Genomic DNA, 18,675 nt, shown 5'->3' with positions numbered 1-18,675 from the left:
CAAAAAAAAAAAAAAAAAAATCCTTTGTTCACTTTTTTTTTTGGTTATTTACTTTATAAATGTCCCAACTTCCTATAAAAATGTAGACGATCCAATACATATATTTCAAATAAATTATATTTTGTTATTACTTTTTTTTCTTTTTTATTTTTAAATTAAGATGTTTAATTCTTTTATCTAAAAAAAATTAAACCAATATATTTTCCTTAAAAATAAAAAATAGGATACCAGTATAACTTTATGCATCTTAAATTATATATCAAATAAAAAAAACAAAACAAACAAAGGCATGTATAAAGTTAAAATGCATAAAGTTATACTGGTACTTATTTTCTTTTATATTGGGAAATGCATAATATTTGATATATAATTTCAGATGTACCATTTTTTTTATTTTTAAGAAAAAGAGATTGGTTTAATTTTTTTTAGATGAAATGATTAAACATCTTAATTATTTTAGACGTCTACATTCTTAAGAAGTTGGGACATTTATAAAGTAAATAACAAAAAAAAAAAAAAAAAAAAAAGTGAACAATATAAAGTTTTTTTTTTTTTTGTACTTTTTTTTATCTATAAATTATTCATGAGGGTAGATTGGTCCAATTTATTAAATTGTAAAATTAAAAAATCTTCTAAACAATCAAATGATAATTTGGTCAATTTTTCATATATAGGAGTGTCTTTGTCCAAAAAAAAAAAAAAAAAAAAAAAAAAAAAAGAAAAGAAAAGAAAAGAAAAGAAAGAAGAAGAAGAAGAAGGTAATTTTTCTCTATAATTTACCCTAAAAAGAAAGAAGAATATACATACCTCTTAAAGGGGCATATTATCATGGTAAACATAAATGACCTAGAGAGGAGTCATAAAGAAAACATTCCCTCTCATAGTCGATCAATTTATACAATTGATTAATTGAGCTATAAGCCTATATGGCATCTTATAATTTAGGACATCCTTTTTAGTGTGATTCTTCCTATTTCTAAGAATGTCTATCGAGAGGACCATTTAATACTCTCCCTATCATATTATTTTTTCTAAATGACGTTTAAAGTCTCTTTCTACAATTTTTTATTTTTATTTTTTTATTATTCATCAAATAATGAAACTTAAAACACACACACACATATATATATATATATGCACAAGTATTGTGGAGGAAGAGAAAGAAAGCAATGACTACATTAATCTTGAGAAGTATACAAGATTTTGTAGGTACAAATAAATTGTGATTGCAGTAGATTAAAACAATCCAAAGTTAAATGGTTGTGATTACAGGGTTGATTCAACTTTTTTAGTTGTAATCCTTTTGGTCAGTTTGTGCTTCACCATCCTCGCAATCTTGTAGAACCAGAAAGCGCTAACCAGCTGTAATCCCAGTGCCATTGCCTGGACAAACAACCATACAACAATTTCAGAAAATGGCGTGCTGAAATACATACATACATACATATATATATATATATATATACATATATATATATATATGAATTTTACCTTTATTAGGAATGGATTGTTGGCATATAGAGTCACATATAATAGATATGGTCCACCCACCATCCTAGCAGATGTGAAAATTACTGCGAATGAAATCTGTCAAAAACAAAGTCAACTGTGAGGCATCACAATTCAGTCATGTAATAACAAAACTGGATCTATCCGTCACATTATGTTCTTGTGTTCAATTCATGTTTAAGAAGCAAAAAGAGAAACTGAAATTGTTTTGAAAGTGACTATCAATGATATCAATTTTGAATAGTAAGGATCCTCTGTTGTACCGCAACGAATGGTTGTGATCGCTCACGCGTGTTACTGCTGAGGATACGACACAATTTTGAAATGCCCATCAAATCATAACGGAACTGTTTTTGTTTTGCATTGTTTCCCATATGCCTATTTTGGAATGCCAATCAAATCAAAACGAAACTGTTTTTGTTTTGCATTGTTTCCATATGTCCCATTTAGAGTTGGAAAATTGAACATACATCGGCTGCCAAATTAAGGTCAGTATCCTTGTAACCAAGCTCTTTGAGAAGCTCCCTCAAGTGTAGGAATGGACTGGAGATCTCTGTTATCCATAAGGCCGCCACCATTTCCGATCCACACTACACATAACAAGTATTATTGTAAATCATCTTTCTCTAATTATCAGAAACAAAATGTTATAACCAATATATATAAGAAATTGAACTCACAAAATATATATATATATATATATTACCATTTCATAGGCCAGACCTGCACCAATTCCAACTATGCTCACTAAATGGTGGACCATATTGTCAAGCTTGACATGTTTGTCTAAGAAGCAACATATTAGATCATAGATCAGATAAGCTTGGGTCACTGCTAGTGCTTGCATCTGCTCAACATTCAAGATCCACCGTATCAAATAACAATAAAACCTTTTTCTTTTTTTTTTTTTTTTAATTTTTCCCACCATTACAGTAGACTACGATTTATGATGTGAAATGTTAGGACTTTCTTAGTTTGTCATTCAGAAAACAATTCTCGAGAACTCGAAAAACAGAAAAAACGAGTAGTGAAATACCTGCTTGGGAGAAGATTTTGAAGCAACGGGACAAACCGGGCAGCTCCAATGTTGTACAGAGAGGGAAGACAGAATCACAGCTAAAGAAGCATGGATTGTGGAGACGATACGATTGCTGAAATCGAAAGAGCGGTTTGGGAAGATCCTTCTTGTCGCTAGAAATGCTGTAGTCCATGAGATGACACCAAATACAACTAAGTTTGTGATATAATCTTCCATGAGATGAGACCAAATGCAACTCACAACTTCTTCAAGGAGATGATGAGTGATTACAATCTGAAAAGCAGATCCATCTGGTTTTTAAAATTTTCTCGAGAAAAAAAAATTAAAGAAAGATGGAGGCAAGGAGAAGTTTGATTCTTCTATACATAACAAAGTTGAAGATGGTCATGAAATAGTATACTGGAAGATGTCAAATAATAATAATTAGGAAGGTTGAAGTTTCAGTTGCAAATTGATATCAGCTATCTGTTTGTAGTTGAACTTCATTAAATTGTTTATGAGAGATCAATTTAGGTGGGGTATGTTACTTGCATTTTTTTTTATCAGTTCTCAACCAAACTTCAGATTATAAAACAAAATGCCAAGCTACTAAACACATATAATCAAAAACTACCTTGTAGTATCCAGATCCAGAAGATAAGTTTTTGAAATTTCGTTTTCGAACTGCACTGTAATTTGAATTAGTGTGTGTTATGAGATCAATATACATGCTCTAAGAAAAAATATATATATATACTAGAATTCTTTTTTTTCCTTTTGAATATATAGAAAATACTTCAATATGAACATTTTATTTTTTCTTTTCAATTTTAAATTACTTTTAATATAAAAATTAAAAAATAAAAAATAAAAAATAAAAAAACAGAGAGAATTTAAAATCGTTTAAAAGTCGATTCTGCCAATTCAAAGGACAAATAGGTGGCCCTTGAAAGGGACATGCACGCTGCCGCCTTAAATGTATTGGTTGAACATTTTCAATGCGGGTAGGGATAGTATCAGCCGGCAGGAGGTACCTTGTTGCTATATTGATTATGCTATCATGTTTATTCGCTGAATAAAAAAATAAAAACTTTATTTTTATTTTTTTATTTGGCTCTTGAAGTCTTTTAATCAATCTTTTGGCCGATAAAAACCAATGTAATTCATTTATTTTTGTTGTACTCAATGTCTACACACTGTAAATAATGAAATTCATTTATTTTTGTTGTACTCAATGTCTACACCATGTAACCAAAGGAACTTTGGCCAATGGTATGATCTCTCCCTCTTCATAGGGAGATGTTGTGATGAGTCAGGTAGGTGGTCCGTGATCCCATTTAAAAGTTTTAAGCTATTACAGAATTCATTTATACTCATTTACTTTTTCATTCGAATCCTATATGAGACAAGATTTCTCTTGTAACATTCACCCCTACTCGAATTTGTAATACCCCTGTTGCAGTCGGGTCACCCTGTCTGTCCGAGTAATACACCCGAACACCTTTAAGCCAAGCGCTTGATATGACACCGGATCAATAATTGAATCTAATTATGATCCCATTTGTAACAGGCCGAGTGATTCACAACTCGGCCTGTTATAGATATCGAGTTCTAAGTTTCATTTTGAATATATTGTGAAATAATTGTATATTTACCTATTTGCTTCAATCTGTCTGATTGTATGATCCCTCCTTTTCTGAAAACATGCCATGCAAGGACGGATTTAGGGGTGGACCATAATTTTTTTTATTTTATTATCATAATCATTTGTAGCCAAGCCCAAAAAAATATATTTATTACTAGTATTTGTGCATTCTTTTTTCTTTTTTTAAGGCCAAAATTAACTAAAAACACTAACTGAACTATCGATACATCTATAGTATTAATCCATCCGGACAACTCTTAAATCCGCCCTTAATGTGCCATTGCAGTGGGTTATCGTGTCTAACACAACCCTTCTCATATAGTATATCTAGTAATCTGTTTGTATAACAAGCCATGAGAATAGTTTTGATTTGTAATTTTCAAATATACCCTCCATAACAAAAGAAAATTGAGTAAATAACCAAGTTTTTTTAATACATGTGTTTGTGTATATATTTGTGTATAAGTACCACCCACTACTACTCTCTCCATTTATAAATCTACAACCCAATTAAATAACTTTTTCCAGAAGGTCAAAGCAGAAAAAAGTCAACAATTATGTTTTCATAGACTTGACTATTTTTTAGTTCCAATAAATCAGTTATTAAAAAATACATAAATAAAAAGAAGAAGAAGAAGAAGAGTCCAACCATTTTTTGAAAACACAAAATTAACTACAAAGACAACAATTATGTTTTCATAGACTAGACTATTATTTAGATTTCTCAAGACTAATACCAACAGCAACAAAGACAACAATGATAAAATACTGAATTTTTATTCAAAATTAGCCCTCGCAACTCTCTCTTCTACTTCTCAATTAATATCCCTATATTTATTCCACTAATAATACAAGCGCAAAAGTCTACATTCAAATCTAATTCCAATTGCGTGTACCCTCCCAAGTTAACGCCTAAATAAATCACTTTGACCAACACATGAACTACTAAAATAACAAAACTCTGTAATCAAGCTTGATCATCTTTCCCACCTTATGCTAAATGCCCCAGTCTGTAGCCACCACATAAGTAACAAAACAAAATCTCTGCAGCCAAAACTTGATTATCATCGCATGTTACCCTCCCGCAAGACATCCATCATATCGTAGATACGCTTTTCTGCCTTTGTTTTAACCTGTATTAACAAAACATTATCAATGAATGAATGCAATAAGAAAATACACTGGGAATTAAGACAGAACAATGTGTGTGCACAATTTACATACACGTACACCATCCCGTCTCAGCCAAAATCTGGTCACCCCTTAATCCCACTAATTTTGCTTTTCATATTACCTTAATTATAACTAAAATGCTAAATCAAAGAATAAGATATTATTTTGAACATTGGGCTATTACAAATAGGAATAGAAAAGGTAAAAGCATATGACTATTAAAATCAATACGACACAGCTATCTCGTGATTCACAACAGGGCTCATATCATTATGAATTGTTAAAATGTTAAGTGAATAAAAAAAAATTATGTAGTATGCAAGGAGAGGAGACAAGCATGAGCACCTGTTGTGCGAGGAAAATTGTAGCATCGATAGTACCCTGCGCATAGATTGATCTACCACAAACATTATGCTGAAACTCAAACGAAACTCTGCAGAAAATACAAAATAAAAAATTTTATGCTTAAAAGTTGAGATGAGAGATCAAATTTATATATATATATATAAGAAAGAATAAAATTACGTTTGATCAGGTGACGTCAGATGATACATATGAAATGCATGACCAGACAGGTACTCCTCTGGGACACCCACCATCTCAATCTGTTGCTTGGGATCACGGATTTTTTGTATCTGATTGAAAATTTTAAATCAGGTTTGAGGACAAGTCGAAAATCCACACAAAGACACAGACACAGACACACATATATAGAGAGAGAACATGTGCTGGTGAATGGTTCCTCGGATAGCTAAGCAATAGATGCAAAATGACAACAAAGTAACAAAGTTTGATCCAAGAGGCAATGCGTCGATGAAAATTTCAGTGTCATGGATTTTTCAAGTTAAATGCAAGAGATATCATGTTTATGAAGGATAGAATATTCATATTTTGTTTTTGAGGTTACTCCTATGCATTTTCAGGTTGCAGCGTAAAAGAAAGAAACCCATAATAGCTAGGAAGCACAGGTGCAACTTTTCTGTCTTTCTAAAATAAATGGACATGCCATGGACATGCACCAAATACTTCATGTACATTGGACTTGCCACGAACACACAGCTGACCCATTGTGGACGCACATGTCAGATTAAAAGTGTTTTTCATTAAAGTACAATGTATGTGAAATTCTTCCAAAAGTTTCAATAATATAGAGATCAAATTTATCAAGCAATTTTAATGCCCTAATTTTTTATGCTTATTACTTGTTTTGGAATACATTGGATCAAAAACAAATAATAAAAGTGTGTGTGTGTGTGTGTGTGTCTCTCTCTCTCTCTTGCAACCAAGCTTCAAATTACTACAATCGACCATCAAAAGCTTGACTACTGGCAAGCAGCCTTCTTCTTCTTAAACAAATACCCTTTTTCTTGTCTTCTTGTCATCTTCTTCCCATCACAATCCCCTTTCTTCCTCAATAGATTCTCTCCTTTATTATCAACAAAACCCTAATTCTCCCTTTTATTTTATTTTATTTTATTTATTTTTAACTATTTCTCTCTATCTCTCTCACACACGCGCGCGCGCACACAACATAATTCCCTCTTCTGCTTCTTTTCTCCTGTACAGCTGCAATCTTTTGTTTAATTTTGGGTTTTTTGATTATTACAAGATTTTTTTTTTGTTAAGTAATAATTGAATTAAAAAGGCGTTCAATAGGGGAACGCATCCCTTATACAAAAGTGGAACCGGGGTTTAAGGCCCCAAAGAAGCCAAAAAAATAATTAAATCTTTGGAAGAGGAATAGGACTTCCTCTTCACATAACTGAAAAGAGAGCGTATGATATGGAGTTTTAGAATCGTCGTGGACGATTCTTTCCCTTCGAACATTCTACTATTCCTCTCATTCCAAATGCACCATCAGACACAATGTGGTACAACTCTCCAATAATCGCGAACAGCACTACGCACGGGACATCCTCTCCAAATACGAATCAAATCCTTAAGATAACGAGGCATAACCCAACGCATACCAAACAGACAAAAAATAAGATTCCAAAAATCCCTCGCTACAGGACAATCCATTAGAATATGAGCAACTGACTCACCATCTTGTTTGCAAAGGCAACACCAGTTAACAAGACAATTATCCATTTTCCTTAGATTATCAATCGTCAGGATCTTACCCTATACAGCGGTCCAAACAAAGAATGCCACTCTAGTTGGAGCCATAGAGCGCCAGATAGTCTTCCACGGAAAATCAACAATATCAAAATCAGATAGACATAAGAATAAAGATCGAACTTCGAAGCAACCATGGGAAGAGGGAATCCATGTCATATCATCACAACCTCTGCCAACTGTCTCCTATTGATACAACAGATCCAGAAAAACACATACCTCGTCCACCCCCCAATCCTGAAAAGAGCACCGAAATTGCACGTCCCACGTAATCCCACTACTATCAAACCGATAATAGTCTGCTACGTAGGCATGTCTATCAACTGCAATACTGTATAATCTGGGGAATAAACAAGATAAAGGCCGGTCTCCACACCAAAGATCCTCCCAAAAGCGTACACACCTGCCATCACGAACTTTAAATCTGATATGAGTGGAAAAAGCATCCCATCCCTTCCGAATGAATTTCCACGCCCCTACTCCTCCCACGAGAGAGACCAGACAAATAGACCAACCACCACTCTCTTCTCCATATCGACATGAAACAAGCTTTCGCCATGGGCGATGTCTTTCCCTCCCATACCTCCACATCCATTTTCCCAAAAGAGCTTGGTTAAAGGGGACCAGTTTTCTGATACCAAGACCACCAAACTTCATTGGCTTGCAGACTTGTTCCCAATTGACAAGGTGACACTTAAATTCTTCTCCTCTTTCGCCCCAAAGGAAATCCATTTTAATTTTTTCAATCCTAGCAGCAATAGAGCATGGAATTTGGAACATAGATAAAAAAATATGTGAGAAGGCTCGATAAAGTGCTCTTTATGAGCGTAACTTTCCCCCCCTTAGACAAGTATTGCTTTTTCCATCCTGCCAATCTCTTCGCATACCTATCAATCACAGGGTCCCAACTCCCCACCGTTCTAAAGGAAACCCCTAAAGGCAAACCCAAATACGGAATTAGAAAAGAACTCACCCTACACCCAAGGACTGCCACTAAAGATGAAATATCCTGAACATCTCCAACCGAAACAAACATACTTTTAGCCACATTAACCTTCAGACCGGAGACAGCTTGAAAACAGGCCAAGATAAACCTCAAATATCTAAGCTGAGACACATCAGCATCATAGGAAACCAGGGTATTATCCGCAAAAAGTAAATAAGAGACCTCCATCTGATGGTCATAATCTCTTCCTACCATAAAGCCCTTAATTAGGTCAAGATCTTCTGCCTTTCTCATAAGTCGGCTTAATCCCTCCATAACAATAAGAAAAAGGAAAGATGACAGGGGATCTCCTTGTCTTAAACCCTGAGAACACCCAAAGAAACTAGTAGGAGACCCGTTAACAAGAACAGAGAACTTAACAGACGAAAGGCATGTCTCTATCCATTTCCTCCATTTACTTCCAAATCCCATTCTCTGAAGCAAATAAAGCAGGAAATTCCAATTCACATGATTATACGCTTTCTCAATGTCAAGTTTGCATAAAACTTCGCAAACACCACTTCTCAATTCAGAGTCTACACATTCACCTGCAATAAGGATTGAATCAAGAATTTGCCGTCCAACAAAAGCATTCTGGGAGTCCGATATAATCCCATCCATCACTCCCCTCATCCTAATAGCAAGAACCTTAGCCATAAGCTTCTATATACAACCCACTAACTAAGCTAATGGGACGGAGGTCTTTAATGTCAGAAGCACCTCCCTTCTTAGGGATAAGAGCAATGAAAGTTGCATTTAGCGACTTTTCAAAGGCACCAGTAGAATAAAACTCCTGAAAAGTGCCTATCACATCGTTTTTCACAACTGCCCAACTTTCCATAAGAAACCGCATAGTGAACCCATCTGGCCCCGGAGCTTTGTCCCCGTTACAACTTGATAAAGCCTTTAGAACTTCTTCTTCAATAAAGGGAATCTCAAGCCCCTCCCTATCGATCTTAGAAATAGCCTCAAACTGAGGACCATCCAGTTTAGGTCTCCAAGCTAGCTGCTCGGTATAAAGCTTCTGATAAAAAGAAGCAATCCCATTTCGCACATCTTCCTCCCTCCACATCTCTACACCTTCCACCCGAATACGTCCTATATGATTACTTCTTCTATTAGCATTATCGAGTTTGTGAAAAAAAATTGTATTACGATCTCCCTCTTTTAGCCAAAGAGCCCGGAATTTTTGTCGCCATGATATCTCCTCCATACTAGCAATCTCAGCCAAAGCTGCCTGACAAGAAGCTCTTCTAGAACGCAAAAACTCCACATCCCCACCCGCCTCTTCTAGGCGATCAATCTCATAAAAATCAGCAAGGACTCTATGCTTCCTCCATTCAAGATTCCCAAAAACATCTTTATTCCACTTCTTAAGATCGAATTTAAGAGCCTTCAACTTCATAGTTAACATGAAGCTAGACGAGCCTGTAACAACGACTCCCTCCCACCAAAGCTGAACTTTCCCTTGGAAGTCCTCCGCTCCTAGCCACATATTCTCAAATCGAAATGGAGACTTTTGAGAACACAAACCTCCACAATCTAAAACCAGAGGAACGTGATCAGATGTGACACGTGCTAAAATTGCTTTAAAGACATTTAGGAATTTCTCTTCCCACTCCCCAGAAATCAAGAAACGATCCAGCCTTGAAAAAGTGACTGGGTCCCTTCCATTTGACCATGTATAGGTTATGCCTTCCATTGGTAGATTAATGAGAAGATGCTCATCAATGAAATCAGAAAACTGATCCATTTCAGAAGACCTCCTTCCTCCTGTGGACCTCTCTAATGGGAATCTAACATAATTGAAATCTCCACCCAAACACCAAGGAAGATACCACATTTCTTGAGCATGGTTTAGCTCCTCCCAGAAAAAAGGCCAATCAATATCGACAATTGATCCATAGACCCTAGTGAAAACCCATCTTAAATTGTCCTCTTCTAATTCGAACTTGCAAGACACTGAGAATCTCCCCACCCATACATCCAACCGAGACAACCATCTACAATCCCACATGACTAAGATACCACCCGAAGTACCTGTAGCATTCAAGACCTCCCATTCCACAAACCTTCCTCCCCACAAACTCCTAACCACCCCATCAATAATGGATGCCAACTTTGTTTCTTGCAAACAAACAACTTGGGCCCCCCACTTCCTTAAAGCTACCTTTACCACCCTCCTTTTATTCGGGTCGTTGAGACCACGAACATTCCAAATAATAATTCGTAACTTTATTAAAAACCAGATAAGATGATCTCCCCTCCACCCATCGTCAAACTCCAACTCCTAGTCCTTCCCCTCTCCCTCACCACCCATTTCTTCCCTTCATAATTAACTTCAGAGATAAGATTCTTGATCTCTTGTGCCCCTTTCTAGGACGAAATAGGCCTCGTGTTCACTACCTCTTCAGTCACAGCTACCTCTCTTCCACTATATCTTGAAGAATGGATAGTGTCAGGTCACTGTTCCCCTCTGAAGAAACACCCAATAACTCACTAGCAGCTCTTATATTTTCAACCATCCAGTCCTTACCCAAGTCAACATCTGTTTTTGAACAACCAGGTCTCTCAATAGTCAATGGTTCCTCCATCACTTCAGAAAAATCATTCTCCAGCCAAGGGACAAACTTGTTGGAGCAGACTTGTTGGATGGAAACTAGATCTGTAGCCGCCTCCCCATCACAATCTCTGCCAAAATCAAATGACTCTGTAAACGAGTCAGAATCTGTATTGTAGTCTCCCATTCCACTGCTCAAGAAACTGACCAATTTATTCTCCTCAACCCAACAGACGGCATGCAATTAAAACCTTTCAAGGCTACATAAAGGCAAAGTTCTTTGAGCAAAGCCATAGCTGACTCATTAGACAGCTGAAAGTTTTATAAAGGGATATTTCAAATATCTAATCTAGCCCATGCTCTCTCTTTTGTTTCCTTCTATTTAAAATGAGACAATCAGTGGTGTAGATAATGAGTTATTATGAATTCTGGATTTTTGATTCTTTGGTTGATGAAAAATAATGTCTTATATATTGAAATATATAACCATTTGTTGCATCCCCGCTCCGTTGGGACAAATCCTCTACATCTTTATCTTCACTGTTGTCATCTTCTTGACTTCTTCCCGTCAATCCCCTTTCTTCCTCTACACTCTCTCTTTTATTATCAAATCCCTATTTTTATCTCAACAAATCCCTTATTATTCCTACTTTTTTTTTTAATTAATTCTCTTAGAATAATTCTATCTTTTTTTCTTTTCTTTTCTCTTGTACAAGTGCAATCTTTTGTTTAATTTTGGTTTTTGATTATTGCAAATTTTATAAAGCAATATTTAAAATATCTAATCCAGTCAATTCTCTCTCTTTTTTCTCTCTTTTTAAATGAGATGTCAGTGTCATAGCTAATTAGTTAATGTGATTTGTGAATTTTTTATTCTTGGGTTACTGAAAATTTGTATTAGTCTTCGTAAATTTTAAAATATACAATTATTATTATTTTGTGCCCACGCAGTGTCAATGTCTCAATTTTGAATATTTTGATCTTGGATACAAATCATTTGGGATTTTTAATGAGATTATTAAGTTAATACTTTATTTTGCATTAGATGCCTGGCTAAGCATTGGGTTTTTGGTAATCCCGGGATGTGACACACACAAGTGTAAGGCAGAAATTTTTCCTTCAGGGTGCTCATAGGTGCATTAGAATAAATTTCAATAAAAGTAACTACTCGTATAATGATAGAAACTGAAAAACAAATTTTTTTTTTTTCCTTTCTGTTTTGTATGTGTGTATATTGAATAGGCAGAATAGAGAGAATTTTGATTAATATAACAAAACTGATTTATGTGATCTATATATTAAGGGTTAATTGCAAAAACCCTTGTACCATACAAGTTTTGGCAAGTTGACCACTTGGACTAAAGATAAAGCATATCACCGCCTTTATTTATAAAAAAATGATTGCAAGATACCTCCCTCGGATGTGGGCACCTCACAAATTTTCAATAGTAGAAGGACAAGCTATGAGAGAAGTATAGTTTCAGAAGAACCACTAATAATAAATTAAACGGTTAGTCCCTCCCTATCCAAAAAAATCTAAAGAATGTAACTGGATACTTGCATACTGCTCTAGTATCTTCTTTAGAACTAGAGATAAAAAAAAAACACTGTAATAAACTTGGATGTCCTTAACGCACCTCATCCATTTTAAAAGAGACCCCCAGCTTCTCAAAGCATGAGATGACAGCCTTGGCAGTTCCAGAAGTGTCCAATTTGTTTGATTGATGAGACTCCATCACCTGAAAGTTCAAACAAACATACCAGATGTTAGCATTACTATGCAATATCAACATAATGGTACAAGTCCACCCTCGAATGATAACAAGTTAAGAAATCACCAGTTTTGAGGGAAGTGAATTAGATACAAGTTGGCAACACATTTATTTAAGGGGAGAGAGAGAGAGAGAGAGAGAGAGACAGAGATGAAAGCATCAATGTAAGAGGATTTATCGTTACCCATCAATGAAGAGGAATCATTGTTGCTGTCAATAAAAGAAGGATGAATTCAATTCTTTGTGGGTGTATTATTTATTAAACCGCGCGTGATAAATACATAAATCATCATTATGTCTTTTCTTTCAATCCTAAATATACTCGCAACTGAAACAAACGCTAGGGGAAGTTGCCACAAATTAGCTCATGCATATATTATTACACACATGCACACATATCATGTGGTCTATTGAATGGTTAGGCCTAAGTTCTTGCATGATAAATACATAAATCATCATTATGTCCTTTCTTTCAATCCTAAATATACTCACAACTGAAACAAATGCTACGGGAAGTTGCCACAAATTAGCTCATGCATATATTATTACACACATGCACACATATCATGTGATCTATTGAATGGTTAGGTCTAAGTTCTTACATGCAAATAACTGTAGTTCAATTAAGGAACTGCTAATGAAACAAGAAGCTGCAATATTAAAAGTAAAATAAACCCCATCCACATAAATTATTCAACCTAAATCTACTTCAATGATCTGGTCATCAAGGATAGGATTAAGATTTCCCACCTCTTTACCTCCCTTTATCTTCCATTTCTCCCTCCATTCTTTCCTTTCCATCTCTTATATCTTCCTCTCTTTTCTTCCTTTTTCCCCTCTCCTTTGCTCTCTCTTTTCCTCCTCTCCTTTGCTCTCTCTTTTCCTCTTTTTTTCATTCTTTTCTCTCCCTTTTCTTTCTCCTTTTTCTCAAGCCCCATGTCCCCCGTTTATAGGCGCTGGAAACAGGACACCTGGTCTGTCAGGTGTCTATTTTATTGCCACCTCACATTATTTTGATTGATCAAGATCCACTAACTTCTTTTTTTTCTTTATTTTAGCTTCACTTCTTATCCATAATTACAGTTCAACTTTTAAACCATTTCCTAATTTTATTTATAACGTTCATTAATTATTATATATATATATATATATTTTTGATAAGTAACGTTCATTAATTATTATATTACCAAGGATACCACAGCAATACAACCAAAAGAAAGGAAGAAAACAAGAACTACCTGTAGGGAATACCCAGAAAAGGCTCCAGGAAATTGCTCAGCCATAATTTCCATGGCAGCAAGAAATGCTACAACCTAATCAAAACAACCACCAAAGTTACATAAGGAATACAAGATCAGGGTGTCAAACTACATCACAACCAATACAAGGGTGTTGAATCTTGAACCTGCTTTCCCATTTGAGGGGAGATCACAGCATAAACTTTTGATACTTCTACAGTCTTATACAAACGCTCCCTGTCTCCACCAGTGGTTCCCATTACAAAAGGCACTCCAACTTTGCAATATAACTCTGCATTATCTGTAAATTCCATGATAGTAAAAAAAAAAAAAAAAAAATTCAAAACAATCAAAAACAGCCCCAATGAAAGAGAACTATGGGAAATTTGACCCCTTTGGCCATTATAACCTTAAAAAACAAATCCCTAAGTTAAGGCAGACATAAAACAAGCACCAGAGTCAGGAGGAATAAGGTTATAAATTCAATTTTATGCACAACCCATAGTGTGTGTGGGTCATAGACTGCACCATTATTATGATATATGTCATAAACAAAAATTACAGGGATCTTGGTGAGGTACTTTCGAATTTCCTCTTCTTTTACTTGCACAAGGTTAATTTATCTCCACCTTATATTTTGAACTACGTTTGCACCAACACGGTGTTCCTAGGAGTTAAACGGTAGAGTGTTTGCTAAAAGAAAAAAGAATTTCAATGATAACATATTTTAATAAGTTGACAAACTTTTTTTTCATCGATAAGTGATGAACTTTATTAAGTATTCAAGTGGCAAGGTTCACACACACACAAAAAAAAAAAAAAAAAAAAAAAAAAAAAAAAAAAAACAACAAAAAAAAAACAAAAACAAATTCTAAAAACTTATTAAACCCTTACTTTATACTTTATCGGTATTTTAGCAGATACTATCACTTTATATTTCCGATTTTTTAGTGTGTCCTCCACTTCTATGTTATTGATTTTATTTAACATTGCTATATTAGGTTCATTACACTCAGTTTCTTATTTGGATACTACTCATTTGATAGTTATTAAAATAATTTTTCAATTTATCTAATATATCGCTCTTTGAATAACACTATTTGATCAATGTCCTTAATGCATGTAACTTTATTCATGTCTCCACTCAACCTATTTCTCTCTTTTGTCAACTTGTAAGTAGCTCTTCCACCCTCCTTTGCACATAATTTTCCATATAAATCATTTCTTGCTTATAAGTATATTGTATTCCTGTTCAATTAGCCCTTACATGTCCATTGCAGTCAACTCTATCGATATACTTTCATAACTTGTTACCCATTGTATCATTTCATTTAGCAACTCCTAAAATAACATTTTTTAGTTTCATCTAATGGAGCTTACTATATTTAATACATTTGTGTCCAACACAGTTGTAGTAGTTAATACGATTGTGTCCATGAATACTTACCATTCACTGCAGAAGGTACAGTGTAGTCCACCACAACCAAATTTGGATACTCATCAAAGAGAGATGCTAAAATGTTTTCTCTGTCAGAAGGACCATGAAACTGAATCTCTTTCCCACTGACTTGCACAGTTTTCCCGGACTCCTCTGCACTACCAAATGATACAGGAAGAAGATGAAGCCCTTCAGAAACCGCTGCTTCAATAACCGCCTTTCCCATTTTACCACCACAACCATTTACCTGCAACAGAATATTATAAACACAGAAGTATGAGACAAATCAACAACTAGCCTTCTTGAGATAATAGGGTAAGATTACAAAAATAATTCATGCTAAAACTTTTTATCTTCCTTATAGGGAGTATAAGGTCACATCGAAGTGTCAGTATCATATAGTGTTCGTCTTCTATTATCGTTGTCCATGTTTCATAACTAAGCACTAAGAAATGCATGGTACAAAGACCAGCACCAATGTTGTAAAAAGGCACGAGTCTAGACCCATTGCTAGCATGAATTTATGAACACAATGGTGAACCACCCATATAGCATGGACAGCGTCATATTCACTCCTAGGCTCCAAAAAAGCCTAGGCTTGTCACAGTTCAGCCTATGGAACGCCTCAACCTACTACAATTCAATTGATCTAACAGGTCCGAGATGAACCATAATATGACATATTAGAGCCTATAGCATCACTCTGAAGTTGTGAATCCAATTATATAAATATATATGTGTGTGTATGTATATTGAGACCATAAATAGAATTTTTTAACCCCGGCATTTTCTTTTGAATCTCAAATATTCCAAAATTCTTCGTGCAGTCAAAGTGACTTTTTCTGTCAGCAAAAGACTGAATCATGCAATCCTCTTGTGCATAAACCATATTTAGATGAATTACATAAAAGAGGAATTTGTGTGGAGAACCATAGAAGGAATACCTAGAGACATAAAAGTTCAGTCTGAAAATAAATAATCATTTAGACAATGAGCATTACTATCTCATTACTCTTCTCCACCAATGCACCAAATGTAATGGAAACTTGTAGTTGGGAATACCCATACCTAATTAATCAACCGTTCAAAAAAGAACTGCAAATGGAATAACCAGTGAGTGTTGCGATACCTAGAGGTATTTGTATGAGATAATGAACATAAAATGGAAAATAGAGAAAGTAATGGAAACATATAAACCATCAATGGAAGCGGAACAATTGATTCTATCGGTAGATCTACAGGAAACTAGAAGTTGATCTGGGGATCACAAGGAAAAGGCTCTTCCAATCTCAGTCTATTTCTTATAACAAGTGAAAATTCCTATTTTGCACTTTCTACTCCCATTATCCTTCCGTTTTTATCCTTTTGTTTCTTTTCTTCTCTCTCATAAATAGTGATATCCTTTCCTTTCATTTCCATACTACTCATCAAAACACATTGTCACAGTTCATGTTAACCATAAATAAGTTGATTGGGAGAAAATAATACGTATACATATATCATATAGACAGAGCTAATAAATGCTTCCCTGTCAGCTATGGATGATGAGTAACATTGGGTATATTAACACGAGAGTACCATGATTGGAAGCCCGAGGTTTTGTGATGCAAACGAAGCCTTCTCAAGAAATTGCTTAGCTGTGTTTGACATGGAAACTATTCGATTTGATAATCTTTGCTTCCTAAACGTAGTCCTAGTCCATGTTCCACCTCCTGGTAGGGCCACAAGGTTCCTTTGTTGTTGAAAGATATCATTCACCGGCACTCGAAGAACAGATGCCATAATCTGCAACAAGGATAATTAAATTCAATACACAGAGCAAGTGAGCAACATATCCAGGATTGATGACTTGGTTAAGCACTCCAAAGCATAAAATAGAAAAATAGTGAATGTAACAACTTCGTTGAGCACACAGTTTGGATTGGATCGGATTGAGTTAAAGCTTAAAAGGTACACTGGAACCAATCCAATCCTAATGGTTCCATGAGAATTGGAACTGAATCGCCTAAAGCAAATCAATAGGAACTGAATCACCTACTGATCCAGCCACTCGCTGCAAAGATTGCTTGTTGGGTGGCTCGCACCTTGGTTGGTGCGCAGAGCCACCTGAATGTAGCAACACAAGCCTAAGAGATAGTGCAGTGGGTGTTGGTTTCTTCATTATTTTAGCAAAATATGGAAATTAAGTCCTTACAAAGCTTCAACTCGAGCCCAATAAGCAATGGTAATCGCTGGCTCATAGAATTGGAGCAATTCAATATATCATATATTTATAACCTTCAATTCTAGCTCAAAAATCTCCTAGCCAGGGCTCCAATTTTTCCAATATATACATGAAAGGGTCAAGTTCATAAAGGTTACTCGGTGAGACATTTTATCAAACAATTGGTAGACAATATATATTGATGTTTTTTTCGTTAGACAGCGCAGTGGGTGCTGGTTTCTTCATTATTTTGGCAAAATTTGGAAATTAAGTCCTAACAAAGCTTCAACTCGAGCTCAATAAGCAATGCTAATCGCTGGCTCATAGAATTGGAGCAATTCAATGTATAACCTTCAATTCTAGCTCAAAAATCTCCTAGCCAGGGCTCCAATTTTTCCAATATAGACATGAAAGGTCAAGTTCATACAGGTTACTCGGTGAGACATTTTATCAAACAATTGGTAGACAATATAAATTAATGTTTTTCTGTTCTGTGGTGCAACCAAACACCGGAATAAGAGAGGGAAAAAAATCCGGGAAACATTTCTTACGTTGAAACAAACGGGTGAAAAGAAAAAAAAAAAAAGTAAATTTGTAATAGCAGACCTTATGTTTCCATCAACACTAACTGTACGAAAGAAATCAGAAAAATGGTGATCGAGAAAGAGTGCATTGTTCTGTGTGTGTGTGTGTGCGGGAGAGAGAGAGAGAGAGAGAGAGAGAGAGAGGGACGAGAGAGTACTAACACTGCTGTTGCTGTTGTAATGAGATTTCCCAGTGGTGGCTGCTGGAAAGAGATGCCGACGGGTGGGAGAGAAGATGCAGTGGCTGGTGGCACGAAAAAGAATTATAGAAACGAGTTAAATCAGCTGGGACATACACATGGGCTGATGGATTTGATTAAACAACTCATTGGGCCTTTATGAATCATAAGTTTTTGTGCTACTCATTGGGCCTCTAAGGTTTCTTTTTCTTTTTCTTTTCTATTATTATTATTATTTTTTTCCTTTGTGTTG

General features: G+C 35.2%; 2 protein-coding genes across 2 annotated transcripts; both read right to left on the bottom strand.

Moving 5' to 3' along the window:
* Positions 1-1,145: 1,145 nt before the first annotated feature.
* On the bottom strand, positions 1,146-2,960 carry LOC132276147 (uncharacterized). The gene is made up of 5 exons (XM_059777432.1): positions 2,546-2,960; positions 2,216-2,356; positions 1,980-2,099; positions 1,492-1,587; positions 1,146-1,383 (listed from the first exon to the last, which is right to left on the bottom strand). The coding sequence occupies exons 1-5, from the start codon at positions 2,762-2,764 to the stop codon at positions 1,267-1,269; spliced, it is 693 nt and encodes a 230-aa protein (XP_059633415.1). The 5' UTR covers positions 2,765-2,960; the 3' UTR covers positions 1,146-1,266.
* A 1,900-nt stretch (positions 2,961-4,860) lies between these two features.
* Positions 4,861-18,561, bottom strand: LOC132278535 (4-hydroxy-tetrahydrodipicolinate reductase 2, chloroplastic-like). Its single transcript, XM_059780343.1, has 9 exons — positions 18,406-18,561; positions 17,035-17,241; positions 15,466-15,703; positions 14,186-14,319; positions 14,019-14,093; positions 12,646-12,747; positions 5,871-5,980; positions 5,691-5,778; positions 4,861-5,305 (listed from the first exon to the last, which is right to left on the bottom strand). The coding sequence occupies exons 2-9, from the start codon at positions 17,236-17,238 to the stop codon at positions 5,237-5,239; spliced, it is 1,020 nt and encodes a 339-aa protein (XP_059636326.1). The 5' UTR covers positions 17,239-17,241; positions 18,406-18,561; the 3' UTR covers positions 4,861-5,236.
* Positions 18,562-18,675: the final 114 nt, after the last annotated feature.

Source organism: Cornus florida, unplaced genomic scaffold, assembly GCF_030987335.1.
Source record: "Cornus florida cultivar Cherokee Brave unplaced genomic scaffold, ASM3098733v1 CherokeeBrave_3.0.0_Hap2_Chr10, whole genome shotgun sequence".
Lineage (NCBI taxonomy): Eukaryota > Viridiplantae > Streptophyta > Magnoliopsida > Cornales > Cornaceae > Cornus > Cornus florida.
This window is presented reverse-complemented; position numbering and strand designations above follow the sequence as displayed.